This window comes from Mobula hypostoma, chromosome 4 (genome assembly GCF_963921235.1).
Source record: "Mobula hypostoma chromosome 4, sMobHyp1.1, whole genome shotgun sequence".
Taxonomy (NCBI): Eukaryota; Metazoa; Chordata; class Chondrichthyes; order Myliobatiformes; family Myliobatidae; genus Mobula; species Mobula hypostoma.
In genome coordinates this window covers 177,369,212-177,391,877 of record NC_086100.1, presented here as the reverse complement: position 1 = coordinate 177,391,877, position 22,666 = coordinate 177,369,212, and the positions used below count along the sequence as shown (strand labels likewise).

General features: G+C 40.2%; 1 protein-coding gene across 3 annotated transcripts in view; it reads right to left on the bottom strand.

Annotated features, from left to right (window-relative positions):
- Nucleotides 1-22,666, bottom strand: part of LOC134345814 (E3 ubiquitin-protein ligase RMND5A) — a 70,725-nt gene that overhangs the window by 28,867 nt on the left and 19,192 nt on the right. For 2 of the 3 annotated variants that reach the window (XM_063047076.1, XM_063047074.1), the window contains exons 2-4: nucleotides 22,455-22,597; nucleotides 6,095-6,190; nucleotides 2,253-2,387 (exon numbers count right to left, since the gene is read on the bottom strand). In XM_063047076.1, the coding sequence (XP_062903146.1) occupies nucleotides 2,253-2,387; nucleotides 6,095-6,190; nucleotides 22,455-22,597 (374 nt within the window). The remainder of the gene's footprint in view (nucleotides 1-2,252; nucleotides 2,388-6,094; nucleotides 6,191-22,454; nucleotides 22,598-22,666) is intronic. The other variant, XM_063047075.1, reaches the window with a different exon arrangement.

Here is a 22,666-nt window from a genome sequence, read left to right as displayed (position 1 = left end):
AGAATACCTTTAGCTCTCTTACAGCTAGGAGGGCGCTTTTGTTTAAATGGAAAGATGTTTTTTCTCCTACTCATGCTCAATGGTTATTCAACGTTATGTCATGCTTAGATTTAGAGAAGATTTGTTGTTCAATTTCTGAATCTTGTCAAGACTTTCAAACATTGTGGGGACCCTTTCTGAATTATTTTCAAAACTTTCAAAACCCTCAATTCGTTGTTTAAATTCAGATGTTGGCTATTATTAATTTTTTATTGTATGAGAAGGTATTTTACCTTTTTTCTCCTTAATAAACGGTTTCGGTCTTGGTAGGGGTTAGACTCTTTTTGGGTTACAAAATACACGTGGACTAAGATGTTAACTGTCCTGTGCTATTACCAGTGGGATCATCTGTTGATCTGCCACCTGTCTTCAGGAGTTTCGTAATAAATTAGTATATTTCAATATAACTATTGACTAACTTACATGAATACAGGGTAATCAGATTGTAATTATGAACAGATATAATGTAATTGGTAGTTCTTTAAAAATCTTTTTTTGACCTTTTATATACACTTTCTTGTACTCTGTATTCTTCTACGTAGAAACCAATAAAAATATTGAAAAGAAAAAAAAAGGAGTATTGAGAGTAGTTTTAGGCTCTTTATACAAGAAGAGATGTGCTGACAATGGAGAGGGCCCAGAGGAGGTTCACAAGAATGATTCCGCAAATGAACATTGAAAAGCCTGGATAGAATGGATGTGCAGAGGACATTTCTAATAGTGGATGAGTCTAGGACCAGAGGGGGCACACCCTCAAAAGACAGTGACGTCCATTTTGAACAGAGATAAGGAAGAATTTCTTTAGCCAAAGGGTAGTGAATCTGTGGAATTTATTGTCACAGATGGCTGTGGAGGTCAAGCCACTAGGTATATTTAAACGAGAGGTTGATAGGTTCCTGATTAGTAAGGGCAAAGTTACAGAGAGAAGGCAAGGGAATGCAGATAAGAAGGAAAATAAATCAGCCAGGATGAAATGACGGAGCAAACTCAATAGACTGAATGGCCTAATTCTACTCATACATCTTATGGTCTCATGAAAATAACCATTTAAGTCTTACCTTTTCTTTTTATGAAGAGAGAAAAAGAAAGAAGATTGGATGGGCAGGATTTTAAGTAGTAATGTTTTAGGTGGGAACTGTGTTTTGCAAAGAGGCCTTCTACTAATTTCCCCATCCGAACTATTTTGGAGGGAACATGGACATCACTGAATTACTGTGTACCTTATCTTTGCGCTCTACTCCACTAACACTTTCTATTTCTTTGGGCATCTCAGCCGTTTTACCCATCATTTAAAATCCAAATATTCCACCTCCCATTTAAACACAATGAGAATTCTCACCAAAATATCCTCAATGCTTTACACCCTTTAGACCTGGCAACTCTATGTCTTTGAATCTGATTTCCATTCTCAAAGCATTAATCTACCCACAACCCTGAACCCCTCTTTAAGCAAAGTCCAACCATCTTGCTGTTACCACCGCACTCTTAGACCTTTCTCAACGATCCCCACCTTCCTTTTGCAGTTGACAGAAATTTATTTCCACCAATCTGCTGTGACCTACAGTATATTTCTTTCGCTCAGTTATTTGGGGCTTGTGTCCAATAGAATATTATTGCCAAGAGGTCACAGAAAAAAATGGGGTAACACCCCACATCTTTTCACAGTGCTTTTTTTATATGAGGCAGCTGAGGATCTAGAAGTGTGAACAGACTGAATTGATTGATGCAAACGTTTCTGGATTCAACATTGTATATCATTTCCAGTACACAAGTATAAAGGAGAAGAAATAATTGTTACTCTGGATCCGATTCAGCACATAAAAAACATATTAAGGCAAGGAACACAATATAAATATGTAATATAGCTTATATACACAAGTCATGTACATAATTCTATATCCATAAAGCACAAGAGTGTCAGTACATAAGGTGACTGACAGGAGATGATAAAAAGTAGTGGTGGGCAGTGGGTGGAGCTGCTGGGCAGCCATACTGCTTGGGGAAAGCAGAGCATGATAATATAGTTAGCACGTAATGTGAAGGAACAAAGTGCATAGTTGTGCATTAGCTGATTTTCAGATGATTGTGGAGATAATAAAAATTGGCAAGCATAAAGTTCAACCCATTTTGAAATAATTGAATTCAAAGAGCCAATTTAGGAACAGACCCCAATTACACACAAATGCAAACTACAACAGGACCAATTACCTTACCTGACAGAGTTCCTCTGCCACATCAAGCATCCCTTGTCTGAAGAAGTGTTCCACCATCACTTCACTGAGAAGTAGCTGGCTATCAGTTTGCCAGCATCCTTCTATTGCCATTCCACTGATATCAGCTTCAAAATTCTGTTTAAAAAAGGGCAAGTGGGAAAATTAGCTTTCAAAGAGAAATTGTTACTTTACTTTCGTAATTCTGCAATTGCCAGTAAACGTAAATAAGTTCAGCAGGGCAAGTGGGCCGAAAGGCTAGTTTCTGTGCTGTATGGCTCAATGGCAGCTGAAATTACAGTAAATAAATGTAGTTGTTTTCATTTTTAAGACAAAACTCCAATATTCATTTCTACAGGACAGTGTAAGAAAGAACATTTTATGAGCGTCTCTACATCAAATTACAGCATTGTTATATTACAGGCAACAGCTATTCAACTATTGAGTGTGTCCTTATTTTTTTAATATATACATAGACAACCCAACTCAGTATCTTCACTTATACAATTTCCCTTTGAGATCCTTTCAGATGGTACTCAGTGCAAAATACATTTTTCTTCACAAAAGCCCTTGATCTTTTGCCAATTTTGTGTCTGTGTCTTCAGGTCTTACATTACTCCATTAATAGGAACAATTCCCTTTCTATTTATCATATCTAAACCAATCAAGATTTTGTTGCTCCATTGTATCTTCCATTACTTTTCTCTGCTCAAAAACAGAATTTCTAGCTTATGCTTGTAAATGAAATAATATCTAACTAGAAACATTCTAATACATGTTCTCTACACACTTTTTAGGATAGTTACATCTCCCTACAGTAATGCAATCAATTATAAACACAATTCTTCAGTTATGGGCTAATAAAGACATTCTGTTCTTCAATGCAATGTATTAGAGACTACTTTCTCATCATGCCTTCCACCTTTAAAGGATAATTTAATTGTGTGATATAGTGTGTTCGTAAACAAACAGACAGCTGACATGTCTGTACATGCTTCAAGCATATTAGCCTTGCTTTTTTTTTTGCAACTTCCAGAAGTTAACACTGAAGATGTCCAAAATGTAGGCTCCCCAAAAGTGATAATAAATACTAGAGAGATCAACAGAATATCTTTAAAGTTAAAATATTTTCATAAATCGCTATAACCAGACGATGTAAGAAAATCCAGCTTTCAAAATTGAATAAAACTAGCTCAGTATGTTTCTCCTAGTTGCAGTTGTTCTGGAGAGAAATATTTCGGTTAATACTACTGTTAAACGTGAGAAAGATGGAACAGAAATCCTGGTCAAATAAAAACAATTCCTACAAAACAATGCAGTCATATGTTGACAATTCAAAGATTAGTGTGAAAACAAGATATAAAGAGGAATGAAAGTCTGCCAAAGAATGTAGATGGAACAGAAATCTTGATCAAACAAATACAATTCCTACAAGAAAACAATGCAGTCATATATTGACAATTCAAAGACTGGTGAGAAAACAAAATATGAAGAGGAAACAAAGTCTGCAAAAGGATACAGGGTAAATGAAGTATAATGTGGGAAACATGAAGCAATCCACTTTCATAAAAAGTAGACAGTTTTAATAAACTATTAAACAGCAGTGTTCCAAGGTACCAGCGTATCCTCATCCACGGAAAAATGAAACAAGTCATTGAGTCGTTTAGTCAGAAAGTAGAGAAACAGTTCCTTCGACCCATCTCGTCCATGCCAACTAAGGTGTCTACCTGAGCTATTCCCATTGGACTGCATTTAGTCCTTATCTTTCAAAATCTTTCCTATACACAAACATATTTAATGTCTTTTAAATGCACCTGCTTCATCATAAGCTCATTCCACATACCCAGCATCCACTAAAAAACATGTCCCTCAGGTTGTCTCTAAATTTTTGTCCCCCTACCTCCAGTTATCCCTACCTTGAGATGAAGATTATGACCATCCATCTTATCCACGCCACTCATGATTTTCAATACTTATACACTGATCACTGTACTTTGCACAAAGAAAAACAGTCCCAGCCTATCTTGTTGCTTCCTGCAACTCAATGCCTTCAGTCTTGGCAACATTCCTCTGAACCTTCTCTGCACTTTCTCCAGCCCAATCACATTGGTAATTAAAATTAAAATAATCAGGTATGTTTGAGGAGAAGCTATAATTGTATTTATTATAGCCATACCCTCAAACTACTTTCCACACTTCCCAATATATAAAGTAGTCTACAAGAAAAAGTTGAATTGTCTTCAAAATTCAAAGTAAATTATCAAAGTACATATATATCACCATATACAATACTAAGATAAGTTTTCTCACAGGCATACTCAATATATCCAATAACCGTAATAGAATCAATGAGAGACTACATCCAACAGGGCAGACAACCAGTGTGTAAAAGAGAACAAACTGTGCAAATACAAAGAAAAAAAGAAATTAATAATCAATAAAGATCAAGAACATAAGGTGAAGAGTCCCTGAAAGTGAGTCCACTGGTTGTGGGAACAATTAGTTGTGGGGCAAGTGAAGTTATCCCCATTGGTTCAAAACCCCGATGGTTGAGGGATAATAACTGTCCCTGAACCTGGCTGCGTGAGTCCTTTGGCTCCTGTACCTTCTTCCTACAGGCTCAGCAAGAAGAGAGCATCACTTGTGTGGTGGAGATCCCTGATGATGGATGCTGCTTTCCTCTAACAACGCTCCATGTAGATGTGCTCAATGGTGGGGAGGTCTTTACCCATAATGGACTCAGCTGTATCCGCTACTTTTTGTTGGCTTTTCTATTCAAGGGCACTGGTGTTACCACACTAGGTTGTGATGTAGCCAGTCAATAAACTCTTCACCACACACCTATAGTTTGTCAGAGTTTTGGATATTGTGCCGCATCTTCGCAAACTTCTAAGGAAATAGAGGCGCCGCGGGGCTTCCTTTGTAAATGCTGGGCCTAGAACAAGTCCTCTGAAATTATAACACTGAGAAATTTAAAGTTGCTGACCTTCACCTCTGATGAGCACTGGCTCATAGACCTCCAGCTTCCTCCAAAATAAGTCAATAATCAGCTCCACGGTCAGTAGGTCAACAACATACTTCAAACAAACGCAGTGACTAAATAAATTGGAATGCTGGAGGTCAACACAAAAAAAGCCACTTAGCAAAACAAAGATCATTAAGGGCAGATTTTTCCTAGTCATTCCTAAACGATAGGAGGAAAATCTCTTTCAAAACCAGCTTTGCTACTCCAGCATTTTTACATTTTACATGTTAAATTTTATCACTTAAAAACTTGCCTGAATTGCCTGCATTTTAGCGGACAGCAACACCAGAAAGGATAAAGTTTAATTGATCAGACTATATCCAGTACGTACAGTTTTGTTTGTCAATGGAACATTGACAGCTTTGGCGCCAGTCAAAATTACTTGTACTTTAATGGCTGCAAAACACAAACACTGTCAAAAGTGCTAATTTTTTCCAATTAAGATGCGCTGGCTTGCGTTGCATTGGATGCAGTAAGAAATATATTTAGATCTCACACTTGTTCCGAGCATCTAACCCCCAGAAACTTCACAGGAACATGTAAAGCAGTTCAGTACTGTAAAAAAAAACCCAACAAGATTCTGGTATGAAAAATATGTCAGCAATAAAGGATACATTATGTCTGCATCACCTACTAACCTAGCGTATTACAATCTATTAATATATAGTAATTGTACAGTTAAGCAGTTTGAACTGAAAGACAGTTAAATGAACTCATTGGGCTTTAGCAAAATGCCGAACAAACCAATGACAAAATAAGATTTTACAAACTCTCCTACAGAAATAAAACATTTTGGATGGGCTGCGGATAACCAATTTACCTGATTAGTAGCAAAATTCTGTCCCATTCGTGGATAAAAGGAGCTGTATTTGGCATCAAATGTAAGTATAAAGAATGGAGAAACATGCCGAAAGACCTGGAATTAGACAAAAGTAAAAGAGACCAATAAAATGATTTAAGTAGGGTTCTTTGAGTGGGCAGAGTGTGGTAGTAGCAAAAAAAAATTCAAAATAAACATTCATTTTGCATTTAGTTTTTCAAAATATGTACAAATTTAATTCTTCCTTGAGGAATGTATTTGCAGAACTCAATATAGCCTTGTATTATATAAACAACTATCCATTCTTTTTACCAAAATCCAGTTCCTACAACATGTTGGTAAAATAAAGAGCAAGCCTAAATGGATAACCTACACAAAATACTGTGCTAAATTGGCTGATACTAGTTGCACAAGTAAAAAATATCAGACAGATGTACATGTAGATGGGGTGTGGACATTACTGACAAGGCCGATATTAACTGTCAGTCCCTAAAATTAAGACTGAATTAAGATCATGGCCTATCAATATTTTAATATTGACTTTCCTACCAACAAGAAAGTAAGGGGACTGCATAAAAAGGACAGTCAGCCCATCTTACTAACACAATAGCTATGGGGCAAATAAAATTCCAGTTATTTAAAAAAACTGGGATTTAAACAAAAAGAGTCAAGGAGGCATACAACACAGAAACTTTGATGGTAACTTTGGCCCACTGAACCAATGCTGACCATCAAATACCAAATAACACTAATGCTAGTTATTTTATTTTGTATAATAGTGACAGACTAACAATAGATCATTGTTAAAAGATTCAATTCAAATACAGAAAATGCTGTAAACATGCAGCAGGCCAGAGAACATTTGTGGAATGAGAAACATATATGACTCTTCATCAGAAATGGGAAAGAGAAAATAAGTTGTTTTATGTTGCAGGGAGGGTAATGGACATTCCCGTTAGAGCAAGGCCGGGTTGTCAAGGTGCAAGCTTTGATTACTGAACACTAGATGGAAACAGAATCCATTGAAGATGAACAAGACAAAAAAGCAAGTCTGAAATCCCTTCAGCGGAAGGAGCAGAACTTCTTCAAAGTTGGCATTCCTGACATTGAAATCAAATCTGCAGGTGCAGAAAATCTGAAATGGAAAATGATGAAAACACCATCAGCTCAAACAGCATCTGTGGAAGAGTAACAGAGTTAATACTTCTGGTCAAAGATTCTTCATCAGAATTGAAAGTGAGAAAATGAGTTTCAAAAGCTAATTCACTAATGTCCTACCTGAAGAGAAAGCTGCCAAATTTACCCGGTCATACAATGGCAGACCCATAATAATCTAGTTGACTTTCACCTCACTTCAGCAACCATGCACAATCACATGAAAATCATGATGAAACACTAAGAAGACGGGACACACCACCTGCTACTGACCTATTCACGAGATACAGCCATAGTAAAGTTACCATCAGAGCAATCAATCATACAACTTTCTCATTAACATCTGGACATCTGGGTCAAGATTAGGAAAACTATCCCATGGGATAGTCAAAGAAACAGCCAGACATAGAATCATAACTTACGGTCAATATACAGATCAGGTACATCCTGACCCATCTACAGGAGACCATTCAGAGGTCATAACACAAAGATAGATAGGAGCAAATTACACTTAGGACTCCTGAACACTGGCTCTCTAAACTCCATGCAGTTACATGGCATAAACTCAGAGTTACAAGACATGGAAATAGGCTCTTGGGCTAAGATGCTCTTGTCACTAATCGCATTTGCCTGCGTTCATCTCAACCATTCCTATCCATGTACCTGCCCAAGTGTCTTTTAAATATTGTATATATATATGTCTCTATCACCTCTATAGCAGCTCATTCTTTATATCACCTCTATTTATATGAAAAACTTACCCCTCAGATCCCCTTTAATCTTTTCCCTCTCACCTTAAACTTAGGCCTCATATTATTTATAATACGATCTCTATATTATACCTCATTTACACTCACACTAAACCTCATTTGCTCCAGAGAAAACAGTCTCAGCCTATCCAATCTCAAGCCCTCCAAGTAAGGAAAAAATTCTATGAACTTTTTTCTGCATATTAACCCCAGTAGTCTGCATACATCAACATTGCTGAGGTAGAGAACTTCAAGTTCCTGAAGTGAACATTAACAATAGCCTGCCCCAGTGCAATTACGTAGACGTCGTTTCCAGGAAAGCTCATCAGTGCCTCTACTTTCCTCGGGATCTAAAGAAATATGGCATGTCCCTGTTGACCCTTACTAATTTGTATAAATGCACCATAGAAAGCATCTCATCCAGATGCTTAATGGGTTGATATGGCAAATACTCTACACAAGACTGCAAAAAACTGCAGAGAGTTGTGCTGAGTTGTGACATGATAGAAACCAGCCTCCCCTCTATGGACTCTGTCCATAATTCTCACTGCCTCAACTTAGCCAGCATAATCAAAGACACTTCCAATCCCAGACATTCACTCTTCTCCCCTCTCTCATCGGACAGAAGATACAAAAGCCTGATATCTCAATTTAGTTTCTATCCCACTGTTGTATAGTTCCCTAGTTCGACAGGTTAGATTCTCAACATCATAATCTGCACTACTATGATCTTTTACCTTATTTTCCTGCACTGCACTCTCTGTTGCTGTTATACTTTATTCTGCATCGCTACTGTTTTACCTTGTTGTGCCTCTAAGCACTATGCAAAACAAGCTTTTCACTGTAATTTGTACATGTGACAATAATAAACAGATTTCATTTCCAACTACCTATCATTTACAGATATAAATATTGTGTCAGAATATCCTCAACCCATCAATTTGTTGCAACTACCATAATGCAATTAACAACCCACATAATCCAGGATAAAATTGATGAATTCAGTGGCATTTCACCCAGTACCTGGAATATCAACTCCCTATAAACGAGCACACTCTAGCCGCAGTGAAACATAGAAACATAGAAAACCTACAGCACAATACAGGCCCTTCGGCCCACAAAGTTGTGCCAAACATGTCCCTATAGTGTGTACAGCTTATAGCCACTCACCAAGACCACTTTCAAACCCGTGAATGGGCAGCAGTGCATGGGAATATCACTACATGATTGTTCTAATCCAAGTTATACACCATAATGACTTGGAAATATATTGCCATTCTTTTAACTTTTCAGTCCAATTCTTGGATCTCCTTATCTGACAACATTGTTGAGAGTTCCTTCACCTGAATGCTTCCTTTACTAGTTTGAGACATTGGCACATCCCACCTTTCTGGCAGGCATTTATAGATGGGAAATTCTTGTTGGATTTGTCAGCCACCCACAGATTTCTTAAAATATTTAAAAATCAAATGAATCCAAAAATATAATGAAAGCTTAATGCTCAAAAAACTTCAAAACTTCCTTTTAGGGAAAGCGCCAGAAAATAATTCAGTGCCTCTGGAATTGTACCTTAATAAAGAATGCCATCAGAAAGCAACAAAAAGGACATTCAGTGTGGCCATTTATAAATTAATATGGCATTCCTTTGCTTACATAAAATAAGAAAAGTTAGAAGCAGTTTAAAAATTGTTACAGTAGTGGGCAAAGGAATTTTTTGTTTATACGCTAAAACTGTTAACATTCCTTATATGTTCAATGTTTTAACATATTTTGGAAAACACTTCTGACAAAAATTATACCACAATCAGCAAGTTCTTTAAAATGAGTGTAAGGTCAGTGGTGAAGAGCAGCTTGTACAGGGAAAATGAAAGAGCACTTAAAATAATCCAACAATTTATAAACATTTGGAACTCATAATACATTTCTTCCAACATTAACCTAATAGTCCATTTTGACTTTAATATCAAGTTAGGTCTTGAAAGCTATTATTTATCCAGAAAGATCCTGCCTAATATTTAAAACTAATAGCCCCAGTTTAGCATTTACTTATCACCATCTAATCTCACAGGAGTTAATATTTGTTCCCATATAACCATATAACAATTACAGCACAGAAACAGGCCACCTCGGCCCTTCTAGTCCGTGCCGAACTCTTACTCTCACCTAGTCCCACCAACCTGCACTCAGCCCATAACCCTCCATTCCTTTCCTATCCATGTAGCTATCCAATTTAACTTTAAATGACAACATCCAACCTGCCTCAACCACTTCTGCTGGAAGCTCGTTCCACATAGCTACCACTCTGAGTAAAGAAGTTCCCCCTCATGTTACTCCTAAACTTTTGCCCTTTAACTCTCAACTCACGTCCTCTTGTTTGAATCTCTCCCACTCTCAATGGAAAAAGCCTATCCACATCAACTCTATCTATCCCCCTCATAATTTTAAATACCTCTATCAAGTCCCCTCTTGGAATAAAGACCCAACTTGTTCAACCTTTCTATGTAACTTAGGAGGTGAAACCCAGGTAACATGCTAGTAAATCTTCTCTGTACTCATTCAATTTTGTTGACATCTTTCTATAATTTGGTGACCAGAACTGTACACAATACTCCAAATTTGGCCTTACCAATGCCTTGTACAATTTCAACATTACATCCCAACTCCTATACTCAATGCTCTGATTTATAAAGGCCAGCATACCAAAAGCTTTCTTCACCACCCTATCCACGTGAGATTCCACCTTCAGGGAAGTATGCACCATTATTCCTAGATCCCTCTGTTCTACTACATTCTTCAATGCCCTGCCATTCACCATGTATGTCCTATTTTGATTAGTCCTACCAAAATGTAGCACCTCACATTTATCAGCATTAAACTCCACCTGCCATCTTTCAGCCCACTCTTCTAACTGGCCTAAATCTCTCTGCAAGCTTTGAAAACCTACTTCATTATCCACAACTCCACCTATCTTAGTATCATCTACATACTTACTAATCCAATTTACCACCCCATCATCTAGATCATTAATATATATGACAAACAACACTGGACCCAGTACAAATCTCTGAGGCACACCACTAGACACCGGCCTCGAATCTGGCAAACAGTTATCCACCACTACTTTCTGGCGTCTCCCATCCAGCTACTGCTGAATCCATTTTACTACTTCAATATTAATACCTAACGATTGAACCTTCCTAACCAACCTTCTGTGTGGAACCTTGTCAAAGGCCTTACTGAAATCCATATAGACCAGGGGTCCCCAACCTTTTTTGCACTGTGGACTGGTTTAATATTGACAATATTCTTGTGGACCGGCCGACCCGGGTGGGTGGGGTGGGGTGGGGTGGGGTGGGGTGGGGTGGGGTGTAGAGTTGCCAACGGACAAGAGTAGCAGTCAAATACGTTGTGTTTACACCGAAAAAGACTACAATGACCATGAAGCCTTGGCACGGGCACCGGTATGCATGCGCGTCGTCACCTGCCGATTTTCTTTCCCCTGCAAATCCTTTTTGGCGATTCTGTTTGGGGGGTGGGGGTATTAATCACGACCGGAATATAGGTGATAAGTGGCTAATACGCTCAATTTCGTTTATAAAAGGGTTTATCTAACGAAGTTAATATTAAACACACAGCGCATATTTTCCTCGCATGAATATAGTGATAAGTCAATTATCAGGGGAGCTTGAAGTAAGTGTTGAATGAACTTTCAGTAGAAGTGGCAGAAGCAGGTTCGATATTATCATTTGAAGAAAAATTGTACAGGTATATGGACAGGAAAGGAATGGAGGGTTATGGGCTGAGTGCAGGTCGGCGGGACTAGGTGAGAGTAGCGTTCAGCACAGACTAGAAGGGCAGAGATCGCCTGTTTCCGTGCTGTAATTGTTATATGGTTATATAAGTAAGTCAATAGCATCATAACATTTTAAGTAACGTTTGGATATTAAACACACAGCACATATTTTCCCCATATGAACATATAAAATCAGTGCAACACACCAATATCGCTGAATCAGTGGGAGCCCTGGGCTTGTTTCCCGGCAACGAGACGGTCCCATTGAGGGATGATGAGAAACAGCGATACTCAAAGGGGGTTCCTTATGTCCAGTCTATTCCGCAATTTAGTTTTCCTTGCATTCATTGCAGAAAACTCCGCTTCTCAGAAAAATGTTGGAAATGGAAGCAACGTTTTCAGTGCTTTTGTGGCTATCTCAGGATACTTAGCCTTGACTTTGATCCAGAATGCCAACAAAGATGTTATGTCAAACATACTTCTCAGCCTGCCGTCATTTGCAAGCTCGAGGAGTTGATCTCTTTCCCGCACTGACAAGGATGACGCGCGGGTAATGACCTTGTATGCGTAATGGCTCAACAGTGGCCGTGACTGGGAATGAGGAAAGGTCCAGCTGACTCCTATCGGCAAATCATATCATTTCCTCCCGGCCCGGTAGCACATGCTTTGCGGCCCGGTGGTTGGCGACCGCTGATATAGACAACATCCACCACTTTATCCTCGTCAACTTTCCTAGTAACCTCTTCAAAAAAATTCAATGAGATTTGTCAAACATGACCTTCCACGCACAAATCCATGTTGACTGTTCCTAATCAGACCCTGTCTATCCAGATAACTATATATACCATCTCTAAGAATACTTTCCATCAATTTACCCACCACTGACGTCAAACTCACAGGCCGATAATTGCCAGGTTTACGCTTAGAACCCTTTTTAAACAATGGAACAACATGAGCAATACACCAATCCTCCGGCACAATCCCCGTTTCTAATGACATTTGAAATATTTCTGTCACAGCCCCCGCTATTTCCACACTAACTTCCCTCAAGGTCCTAGGGAATATCCTGTCAGGACCCGGCGACTTATCCACTTTTATATTCCTTAAAAGCACCAGCACTTCCTCTTCTTTAATCGTCATAGTTTCCATAACTACCCTACTTGTTTCCCTTACCTTACACAATTCAATATCCTTCTCCTTAGTGAATACCGAAGAAAAGAAATTGTTCAAAATTTCCCCCATCTCTTTTGGTTCCGCACATAGCCATCCACTCTGATTCTCTAAGGGACCAATTTTATCCCTCACTATCCTTTTGCTATTAATATAACAGTAGAAACCCTTTGGATTTATTTTCACCTTACTTGCCAAAGCAACCTCATATCTTCTTTTAGCTTTTTTAATTTCTTTCTTAAGATTCTTTTTACATTCTTTATATTCCTCGAGCACCTCATTTACTCCAAGCTGCCTATATTTATTGTAGATCGCTCTCTTTTTCCAAACCAAGTTTCCAATATCCCTTGAAAACCACAGCTCTCTCAAACTTTTAACCTTTCCTTTCAACCTAACAGGAACATAAAGATTCTGTATCCTCAAAATTTCACCTTTACATGACCTCCATTTCTCTATTACATCCTTCCCATAAAAAAAATTGTCCCAATCCACTCCTTCTAAATCCTTTCGCATCTCCTCAAAGTTAGCCTTTCTCCAATCAAAAATCTCAACCCTGGGTCCAGTCCTATCCTTCTCCATAATTATCTTGAAACTAATGGCTTTGTGATCACTGGACCCGAAGTGCTCCCCAACACATACCTCCGTCACCTGACCTATCTCATTCCCTAATAGGAGATCCAACACTTCCCCTTCTCTAGTTGGTACCTCTATGCATTGCTGCAAAAACCAATCTTGCACGCATTTTACAAACTCCAAACCATCCAGCCCTTTTACAGAATGGGTTTCCCAGTCCATGTGTGGAAAATTAAAATCTCCCACGATCACAACCTTGTGCTTACTACAAATATCTGCTATCTCCTTACAAATTTGCTCCTTTAATTCTCGCTCCCCATTAGGTGGTCTATAATACACCCCTATAAGCGTTACTACACCTTTCCCATTTCTCAATTCCACCCAAATAGCCTCCCTAGACGAGTCCTCTAATCTATCCTGCCAAAGCACCGCTGTAATATTTTCTCTGACAAGCAATGCAACACCTCCCCCTCCTGCCCCTCCAATTTTATCACACCTGAAGCAACAAAATCCAGGAATATTTAGTTGCCAATCACACCCCTCCTGCAACCACGTTTCATTAATAGCTACAACATCATATTTCCAGGTATCAATCCATGCTCTAAGCTCATCCACCTTTCTTACAATGCTCCTACCATTAAAATAGATGCATTTAAGAAACTCTCCACCTCTGACTCTCTGTTTATCCCTGATGGTGCAAACAACTTTATCTTTTTCTTCCTTCTCCCCTACATCTTCGGTTTGAGTGCTCCCGTTCTCTGTCCCCTGCCTATCCTCCCTTACACACTGTCTACTAGCTTTCTCTATTTGTGAACCAACCTCCTCTCTCCTATTCTCTTCAATTTGATTCCCACTCCCCAACCATTCTAGTTTAAAGTCTCCCCAGTAGCCTTCGCAAATCTCCCCGCCAAGATATTGGTCCCCCTAGGATTCAAGTGCAACCCGTCCTTTTTGTACAGGTCACACCTGTGCCAAAAGAGGTCCCAATGATCCAGAAAGTTGAATCCCTGCTCCCGCTCCAATCCCTCAGCTGCGCATTTATCCTCCACCTCATTCCATTCCTACTCTCACTGTCGCATGGCACAGGCAGTAATCCCGAGATGACTACCTTTGCGGTCCTTCTTCTCAACTCCCTTCCTAACTCCCTATATTCTCCTTTCAGGACCTCTTCCCTTTTCCTACCGATGTCAATGGCACCTATATGTACCACGACCTCTGGCTCCTCACCCTTCCACTTCAGGATATCTTGGACGCGATCAGAAACATCCCAAACCCTGGCACCAGGGAGGCAAACTGTCATCCGGGTCTCCTGACTGCGTCTATAGAATTGCCTATCTGACCCCCTAACTATCGAGTCCCCTATTACTACTGCCCTCCTCTTCCTTTCCCTACCCTTCTGAGCTACAGGGCCGGACTCTATGCCAGAGGCACGGCCACTGTTGCTTCCCCCAGGTAAGCTGCCCCCCCCCCAAACAGTACTCAAACAGGAGTACTTATTGTCAAGGGGCACAGCCACTGAGGTACTCTCTAGTACCTGACACTTCCCCTTCCCCCTCCTAACCGTGGCCCCAGTGTGACCACCTGCCTGTAACTCCTCTCTATCAACTCCTCACTCTCCCTGACTAGACAAAGGTCATCGAGCTGCAGCTCCAGTTCCCTAAGACGGTCCTTTAGGAGTTGCAGCTCAGCGCACCTGATGCAGATGTGGATGTCCGGGAGGCTAGGAGACTCCAGGACCTCCCACATCTGACACAGAGAACAGCAAGCTGCCCTCACACTCATACTTCCCCCTTTCCTCAAATAACAGGGAAAATTGAAAACCAAACCTACTTTGCCTTGCCCGTTTCCACCTAAGCCCGTTGAGCCAAAGCCCTTAAGCCTTCACTCTGCTCCTGGCTCACTCCGCAGCCCGCAAAACAACGCTGCCCATTGTATACGGCTGTGTTCCTTTTAAATCTTCCGCGTTTCACTGCCCGATGTCACATGCCTGTGCAGTCCCACCTCTCTTAACTCCGATGAGAAAAAGAAAAAAATCAAAATGGCTTCCGCCGCACGCCCGCTCCGATTCTCAGACTTCCTTCTCTGAATTAAACCTGAATCAGGATTTCTGACCTTTTAAATTTTCCACACCTCACTGCCCGATGTCACACACCTGCGCAGTCCCGCCTCTCTTAACTCCGATGTGAAAAAGAAAAAATCAAAATGGCTTCTGCCATACTCCCACTCCGATTCTCAGACTTCCTTCTCCGAATTCGTTTCATGCCCTTGATAGAAACTAGGACCTCATGGGTGATGATACAACTACAGCTAATTTCAAGGTAGAAATGTCCAGCTGTGTCATTCCATTGGGCGAGCAGCCACTGCAGAAGTCATCAGAGTTCTTTTCAACAGCCAGAGCTAAAAACCTGATCCCTAAATCAGTGAGAGTGCCATCCAACTAGAGGCACAGAGGATATGAACTTAACTGCACAACTAGAATTGAACACTACATTCCAAGTGTGGTTGAACCAGAGGTTTATAGAGCTGCAATATTGAACTTGTGGCTCGTGAACTCAATTCCAACTAATTTAGGACAACATACCATACACCTTCTTGATTTTGTTATCAATTTGCATGGCAACTTTGAGGGATATATGGATGTGAACCTCAAGACCCCTCTGTTTCTCCACATTATTAAGAAACCTGCCATTAACCTTGTGCCCTGCCTTCCAAAGTGTATCACTTCACACTTTTCTGGATTGAACTCCATCTGCCACTTCTCAGCCCAGCTGTGCAACCCACCAATGTCCTGCTGTAACATACGACAGCCTTCTACATTATCCACAACACCACAACCTCCATGTAATCGGCAAACTTACTAACCTACCCTTCCCTTCCACTTACTCATCCAAGTCATTTATAAAAATTACAAAGAGCCAGCTTCCCAGAACAGATCCCTGCGGAATATCACTGGATCACATACTTTCATCCAGTACCATGCTCTGCCTTCTACAGACAAGCCAATTGTGAATCCATGCAGCCAATTTTCCATTGATCCCATGCCTCATGACACTCTGAATAAGCCCACCATAGGGAACACATTACTAAAATCCACATACACTACATCACCTGCTCGACCTTCATCAATGTGTTTTATCACTTCCTCAAAAAAAGTCAATCAGGCTCATGAGGCACGACCTGTCCCTCACAAGGTCATGCTGGCTATCCCTAACTATGCTTCTCCAAATGCTTGTTAGTCTTGTCTCTAAGAATCCTCTCCAACAGCCTTGTCCACTGCTGATGCAAGACTCACTGATCTATGATTCCCAGGATTATTCGTATTACCGCTCCTGACAAAGAAATAAAATTTGCCATTCTTTCTTGACACACTAACGAATTCTGCCCCATCTAATCCTCTTGCACCAAGGAGGTGCCAATCAGTATTAGAGAAGTTGATAACACCCATGACAACAACCCTATTACTCTATTATTTTTCCAGTTTTCCAAAATCTGCCTGCTGATCTGCTCCTCAGTTTCCCTACTGCTATTGGGGGGGGGGAAGAGGGGGGGGGGAAGAGGGGGGGGAAGAGGGGGGGGGGAAGAGGGGGGGAAGAGGGGGGGGGAAGAGGGGGGGGAAGAGGGGGGGGAAGAGGGGGGGGAAGAGGGGGGGGAAGAGGGGGGGGAAGAGGGGGGGGAAGAGGGGGGGAAGAGGGGGGCTACAGAATATTTCAGGCAAGAGTGATTGCTCCCTTCCTGTCTTTGACTTCCACCCACACTGACTCAGTAGACAATCCCTCTAGAACGCCCTCCCTTTCTGTATCTATGATATTCCTGATTAGCAATGCTACTATCTTTTACCTTGTTCCCTGTCCTTTCTGAAACTTTTGTACCCTAGTACATCCAGTAGCCATCCCTGCCCTGTGACAGCTAAGTCTCTGTAATGGCCCCAATATTGTAGGTCCATATACTGATACATGCTCTAAATTCATCACCATTGCTCCTGATATTCTTACTTTAAACACATTTCAATCTATACAACTGACTGCATTTATGCCCTACCCACTACCTACCCTTCCTCTCAGTCTCTCCAGTCTAGGGGTTCCTAATCTGGGATACACAGACCCCTCAATTAATGGTAAGGCTCCAAGAAATAAAAAAGGTTGGGAACCCCTGCTCGACCTTTACACCAACTGCTCCATCACCTGACCTATCATACAATATTAAACAATAGATCAACAAGAGAATCAATTCTAATGAAACTAGTTTCAATAAGGCTGCATCATTACCCCAAAACTTTCATTACTCATTTTCATCAAAATACTGCCAACAAATTTCAAGCAGGAATACAGCCAAATTTTAAAAATAATGGGGAATAGTTCAAACTGAAGTGACCAAAGTAACCAAAGGCACTCACAAATTTCCAAAGATGTGGAGAGTATTCTAATTGGCTGCATCACCATCTGGTATGGGGGTGGAGGGGAAGATCACTGCACAGGATCGAAATAAGCTGCAGAAAATTGTAAACTCATTCACACCGTCATGGACACTAGCCTCCCCAGTATTCAGGACACTGTAAAGCAATGATGCCTCAAAAAGGACCCCCATCACTCTTCAGAAATAGCTTCTTCCCCTCTGCGTTCAAATGGCTGAATGGATATTGAAACCATGAATACTACCTCAACTTTTTTTTCCCTCTTTTTGCAGTATGTATGTAACTATTTTATATATTTATTTCTTACTGTAATTTATAGTTTTTATGTATTGCAATGTACTGCTGCAATACATATGATAGCACGGCAGTTAGCATGCTTTACAATACAGGCGAGCCAGGTTCAATTCCTGCTGCTGCCTGTAAGGAGATTGTGTGTTCTCCCATTAACCGTGTGGGTTTTCTCCGGGTGCTATGGTTTCCTCCCACATTCTAAAGACATATTAGTTGGTCGGTTAATTGGTCATTGTAAACTCTCCTGTGATTAGGCCAAGATTAAATTGGAGGATTGCAGGGAGGCGCAGCTCAAAGGGCTGGAAGGCATAAGTCAGGTGTATCAGTATCGCAATGGAATAAAGGGAGTTACAGAGGCATGAGAGAGGAGCTTGCCTAGGTGGATTGGAGGAGGATACTGGCAGGGATGATGGCACAACAGAGATGGTTGAAGTTTCTGGAAATAGTTCAAAAGTGCATGATAGATATGTCCCACAGAGGAAGTTGTTCTCAAATGGCAGGGGTAGGCAACCATGGTTGACAAAGGAAGTTAAGGACTGCATAAAAGCCAAGTAAAGGGCGTATAAGGTAACAAAAGTGAGTGGGATTCTGGCATGGTCCCAGAGGACTGGGAGTTTGCGAATGTCACTCCACACTTTAAGAAGGGAGGAAGGCAAAAAGAGAGGAGATTACAGCCCAGTTAGTCTAACTTCAGTGGTTGGGAAAGTGTTGAACTCTGTTATTAAGGATGAAGTTTTCAGGTACTTGGAGACTAATTATAAAATAAGTCAAAGTCAACATGGTTTCTGTAAAGGTAGATCTTCCCTGACAAATCTGTTGGAGTTCTTTTTACTTACTTTACTGTCGCCAAACAATCGATACTAGAGCGTACAATCATCACAGCGATATTTGATTCCGCACTTCGTGCTCCCTTGAGCACAAGTCGATAGTAAATATTAAAAATTTAAATTACAAATCATAAATAGAAAATAGAAAAGGGAAAGTAAGGTAGTGCAAAAAACCCGAGAGGCAGGTCCGGATATTTGGAGGGTACGGCCCAGATCCAGGTCAGGATCCATTCAGCAGTCTTATCACAGTTGGAAAGAAGCTGTTCCCAAATCTGGCCATACGAGTCTTCAAGCTCCTGAGCCTTCTCCTGGAGGGAAGAGGGACGAAAAGTGTGTTGGCTGGGTGGGTCGTGTTCTTGATTATCCTGGCAGCACTGCTCCGACAGTGTGCGGTGTAAAGTGAGTTCGAGAACGGAAGATTGGTTTATGTGATGTGCTGGGCCGTGTTCACGATCTTCTTCAGCTTCTTCCGGTCTTGGACAGGACAACTTCCATACCAGATTGTGATGCACCCTAGAAGAATGCTTTCTACATCTATAAAAATTAGTGAATTTTCGAGGAAGTAACCAAGAGGGTGGACAAAGGAGAGGCAGTGGATGTCATTTACTTGGATTTTCAGAAGGCATTTGATAAGGTGCCACACAAGGCTGCTTAACAAGATAAAATCCTATGGCATTACGGGAAAGATACTGGCATGGATAGCGGAATGGCTGACAGGCAGGAGGCAGCAAGTGGGAATAAAAAGGTGGCAAATGCAATGTTGGCATTTATTTCAAGGGAAGTAGAATATAAAAGCAAAGAGATAATGCTGAGCCTTTATAAGACTCTAGTCAGGCTGCACTTGGAGTAGTGTCAACAGTTTTGGGTCCCATATCTCAGAAAGGATGTGTTGTCATTGGAAAGGGTCCAGAGGAGGTTCACAAGGATAATTACTGGGAACGAAAGAGTGAACATATGAAGAGCGTTTGGCAGCTTTGGGCGTGTACTCTCTGGAATTTAAAAGCATGCATGGAGATTTCATTGAAACCTACTGAACGCTGAAAGGACTAGATATGGTGGATGTAGAAGGGATGCTTCCTAGGGTGGGGGTATCCAGAACTAGAGGACGCAGCTTCAAAACTGAGGGGTGACCCTTTAGAACAGAGGTACGGACAATTTTTTTTAAAGACAGAGAATAGTAAATCTGTGGTATGCTCTGCCACAGACTGTGGTGAAGGCCAAGTCCATGCGTATATTTACAGTGGAAGTTGATTGTTTCCTGATCGGTCCGGGCATCAAAGGATATGGTGAGAAGGCAGGGTTGAGTGGGATCCGAGATCAGCCATGATGGAATGGTGGAGCAGGCTCGATGGGCTGAATGGCTTAATTCTGCTCCAAAGTCTTGTGGTCTTATAGTCTTATGGCTTGCTCCATGCAAATAAATAAACAACAACAAATTTCATGATATATGCTGGTGACAATAAACCTGATTCTAATTTAAAAACAATATCACCCAATCCTCAGGAGATGAAATACAATATGCAGATGATGTTTTGCACTCGTGCAAGCTCAGAGATATCACTGACTGAAGCAAAGGAGAGGATGGGCCTTATGCTTGACATCTACAGGATGAAAACATCTCATCTTGCACTCCTCAGATAATAGAAATTCACAGATTCACATGGAAAATGTAGGCAGCTACACATATCTCAAGAGCCACCTCATGACAGACGCACATATCAATGTTGAAATTGCTTTCAATGTGTCTGCAAAGCCTTTGATCAATTAAGACAGTATTTAGTACAAAAATCATTATCCGCCAGGTAGTAGTGTCATCAGCCCATCAATGCACCTTTGAGAACTTGGCTACCTACAGAAGATATTATATTTCCATCTAAAGGTTTGGCAGCAAAGCCAAATAAAGTAGTGAATGAAGCCAATATTTTCCAACTTTTGTCACACAAGGGGCCTCTATTGTATCAGGAGGTGAGGTTGATGGCAAAGTCAGCATCTCTTATCAAGCTTCCTTTACAAGGATCGTTTATTTTCTCAGACTAGCCACAGAGACATAAAAAGAAAAGCTAGCAATAGAAGGTGTCAGGTATAAAATACAGTGGATTCTGGTTAGTTTGGACACATGGGAACCAGTGCACTCTGGTCCAGTTAAGTGGCTGTCTCAGTTAGGTAAAGTTTCATGGAAATAGTTAAAACGGTACAAAAAAAAACACAAAATGAGTAAGAAATTAAATATTTAAATGAAATGCAGAACAAATTAGAACACTATCAATACTATAAAAGTGTGTATTAATTCCTAACAGTTATCAGAGGAATTCATCCAGTGTACGCTAGCTCATTCTTTTGATTTAGTGTAAATAAACAAAATCAGTGCATACACCTAGTATAAGTAATGGACTGCCTTCAAACAGAGTTTTGATGATTCCATCCTTCAAATCTTCATTTTTACTGCAACATTCAAGATAACTGTTGATACTTTCAAATTCTTTGTAGTTCCTAAATGAAGTAGTGAAACAGTTTCATTTTCACGTCAAGCATCTCCAAGCCTGAATGCTTGAAGCAGCAGTGAAGAAAGCAGTTCTGAATTGTCTTACTGCATACTTCTCACCAACTATCAATGACAAAAAAAAAATCACTTTTTGAACATAAGCACACTCAACTGAAGCTACTTAAAAACTTTGTAGTGTTTAATGGCAACACAAGTTCGCATGATTGACGTTAGTTAGAAACTATTTAGTAACAATCTCGTCTCAATTAAACAGCATAGTATTGCAGAATAAACAAAGGAAATCTCAGCTATTTTCTAAACTAGTTTTTGTTCTTTAAGAGTTGTCCCAAATAAGCCACTGCCCCAATTAACCAATGACACAAACGGAATCCACTGTATTATGCTCAAAAATAGGGAATGGCAACCTATAATGTGGCCATGGTGAGCAACACAGTGCTGGGAATCTTTAAATGCACTACAAGCAATCATTATCAGCAGTCATGCACATTCCCAGGAAAGGCTCTGCTCTCCCCAGTTCCAGATGTAGAAGGTTACATGGCGATGAAAATGAATTCAGCACATCTGTGTTTTATGAATACAGTTTCTTCTAACTTTTTATTTAAATTATCTGCACGTAATACAGAATTCTGCATAAATATGATTTCTGCTCAATAAAGCAATATAAAAGACTGAGCCAAGAAAGAAATCTTATAGGAAAGAACATTGCCAGGAAATAAATACTAAAAATATTAGAATATGATGATATTACTGGCAATGTAAAAATCAAAACACAAACTCAGCTGTTCTTAAAAACTAGTCATACAGACATAATTTCAGGTAGGTAAACTAAATTCTAACTGAAATTTCTATGACAAAACAATGAACAATCTTCACAAACCATGAACTTACCCGGTCAATGGCTTTCCCGACACGTGAAACACTGCAGTGAATGTCCTTGTGGTCAGAGGCCAGTTTTTGAACTGTGTCCTTTATTCTTTTGCAACACTGAGACAAAACAAGCGATAAGGTCCCCGATAACTCAACATCTTGACCTATACCATAAGGAAAATAAAAAAGAAACAGACATTTCAATTTTTATAAACTGGTAAGCTCATCCATTA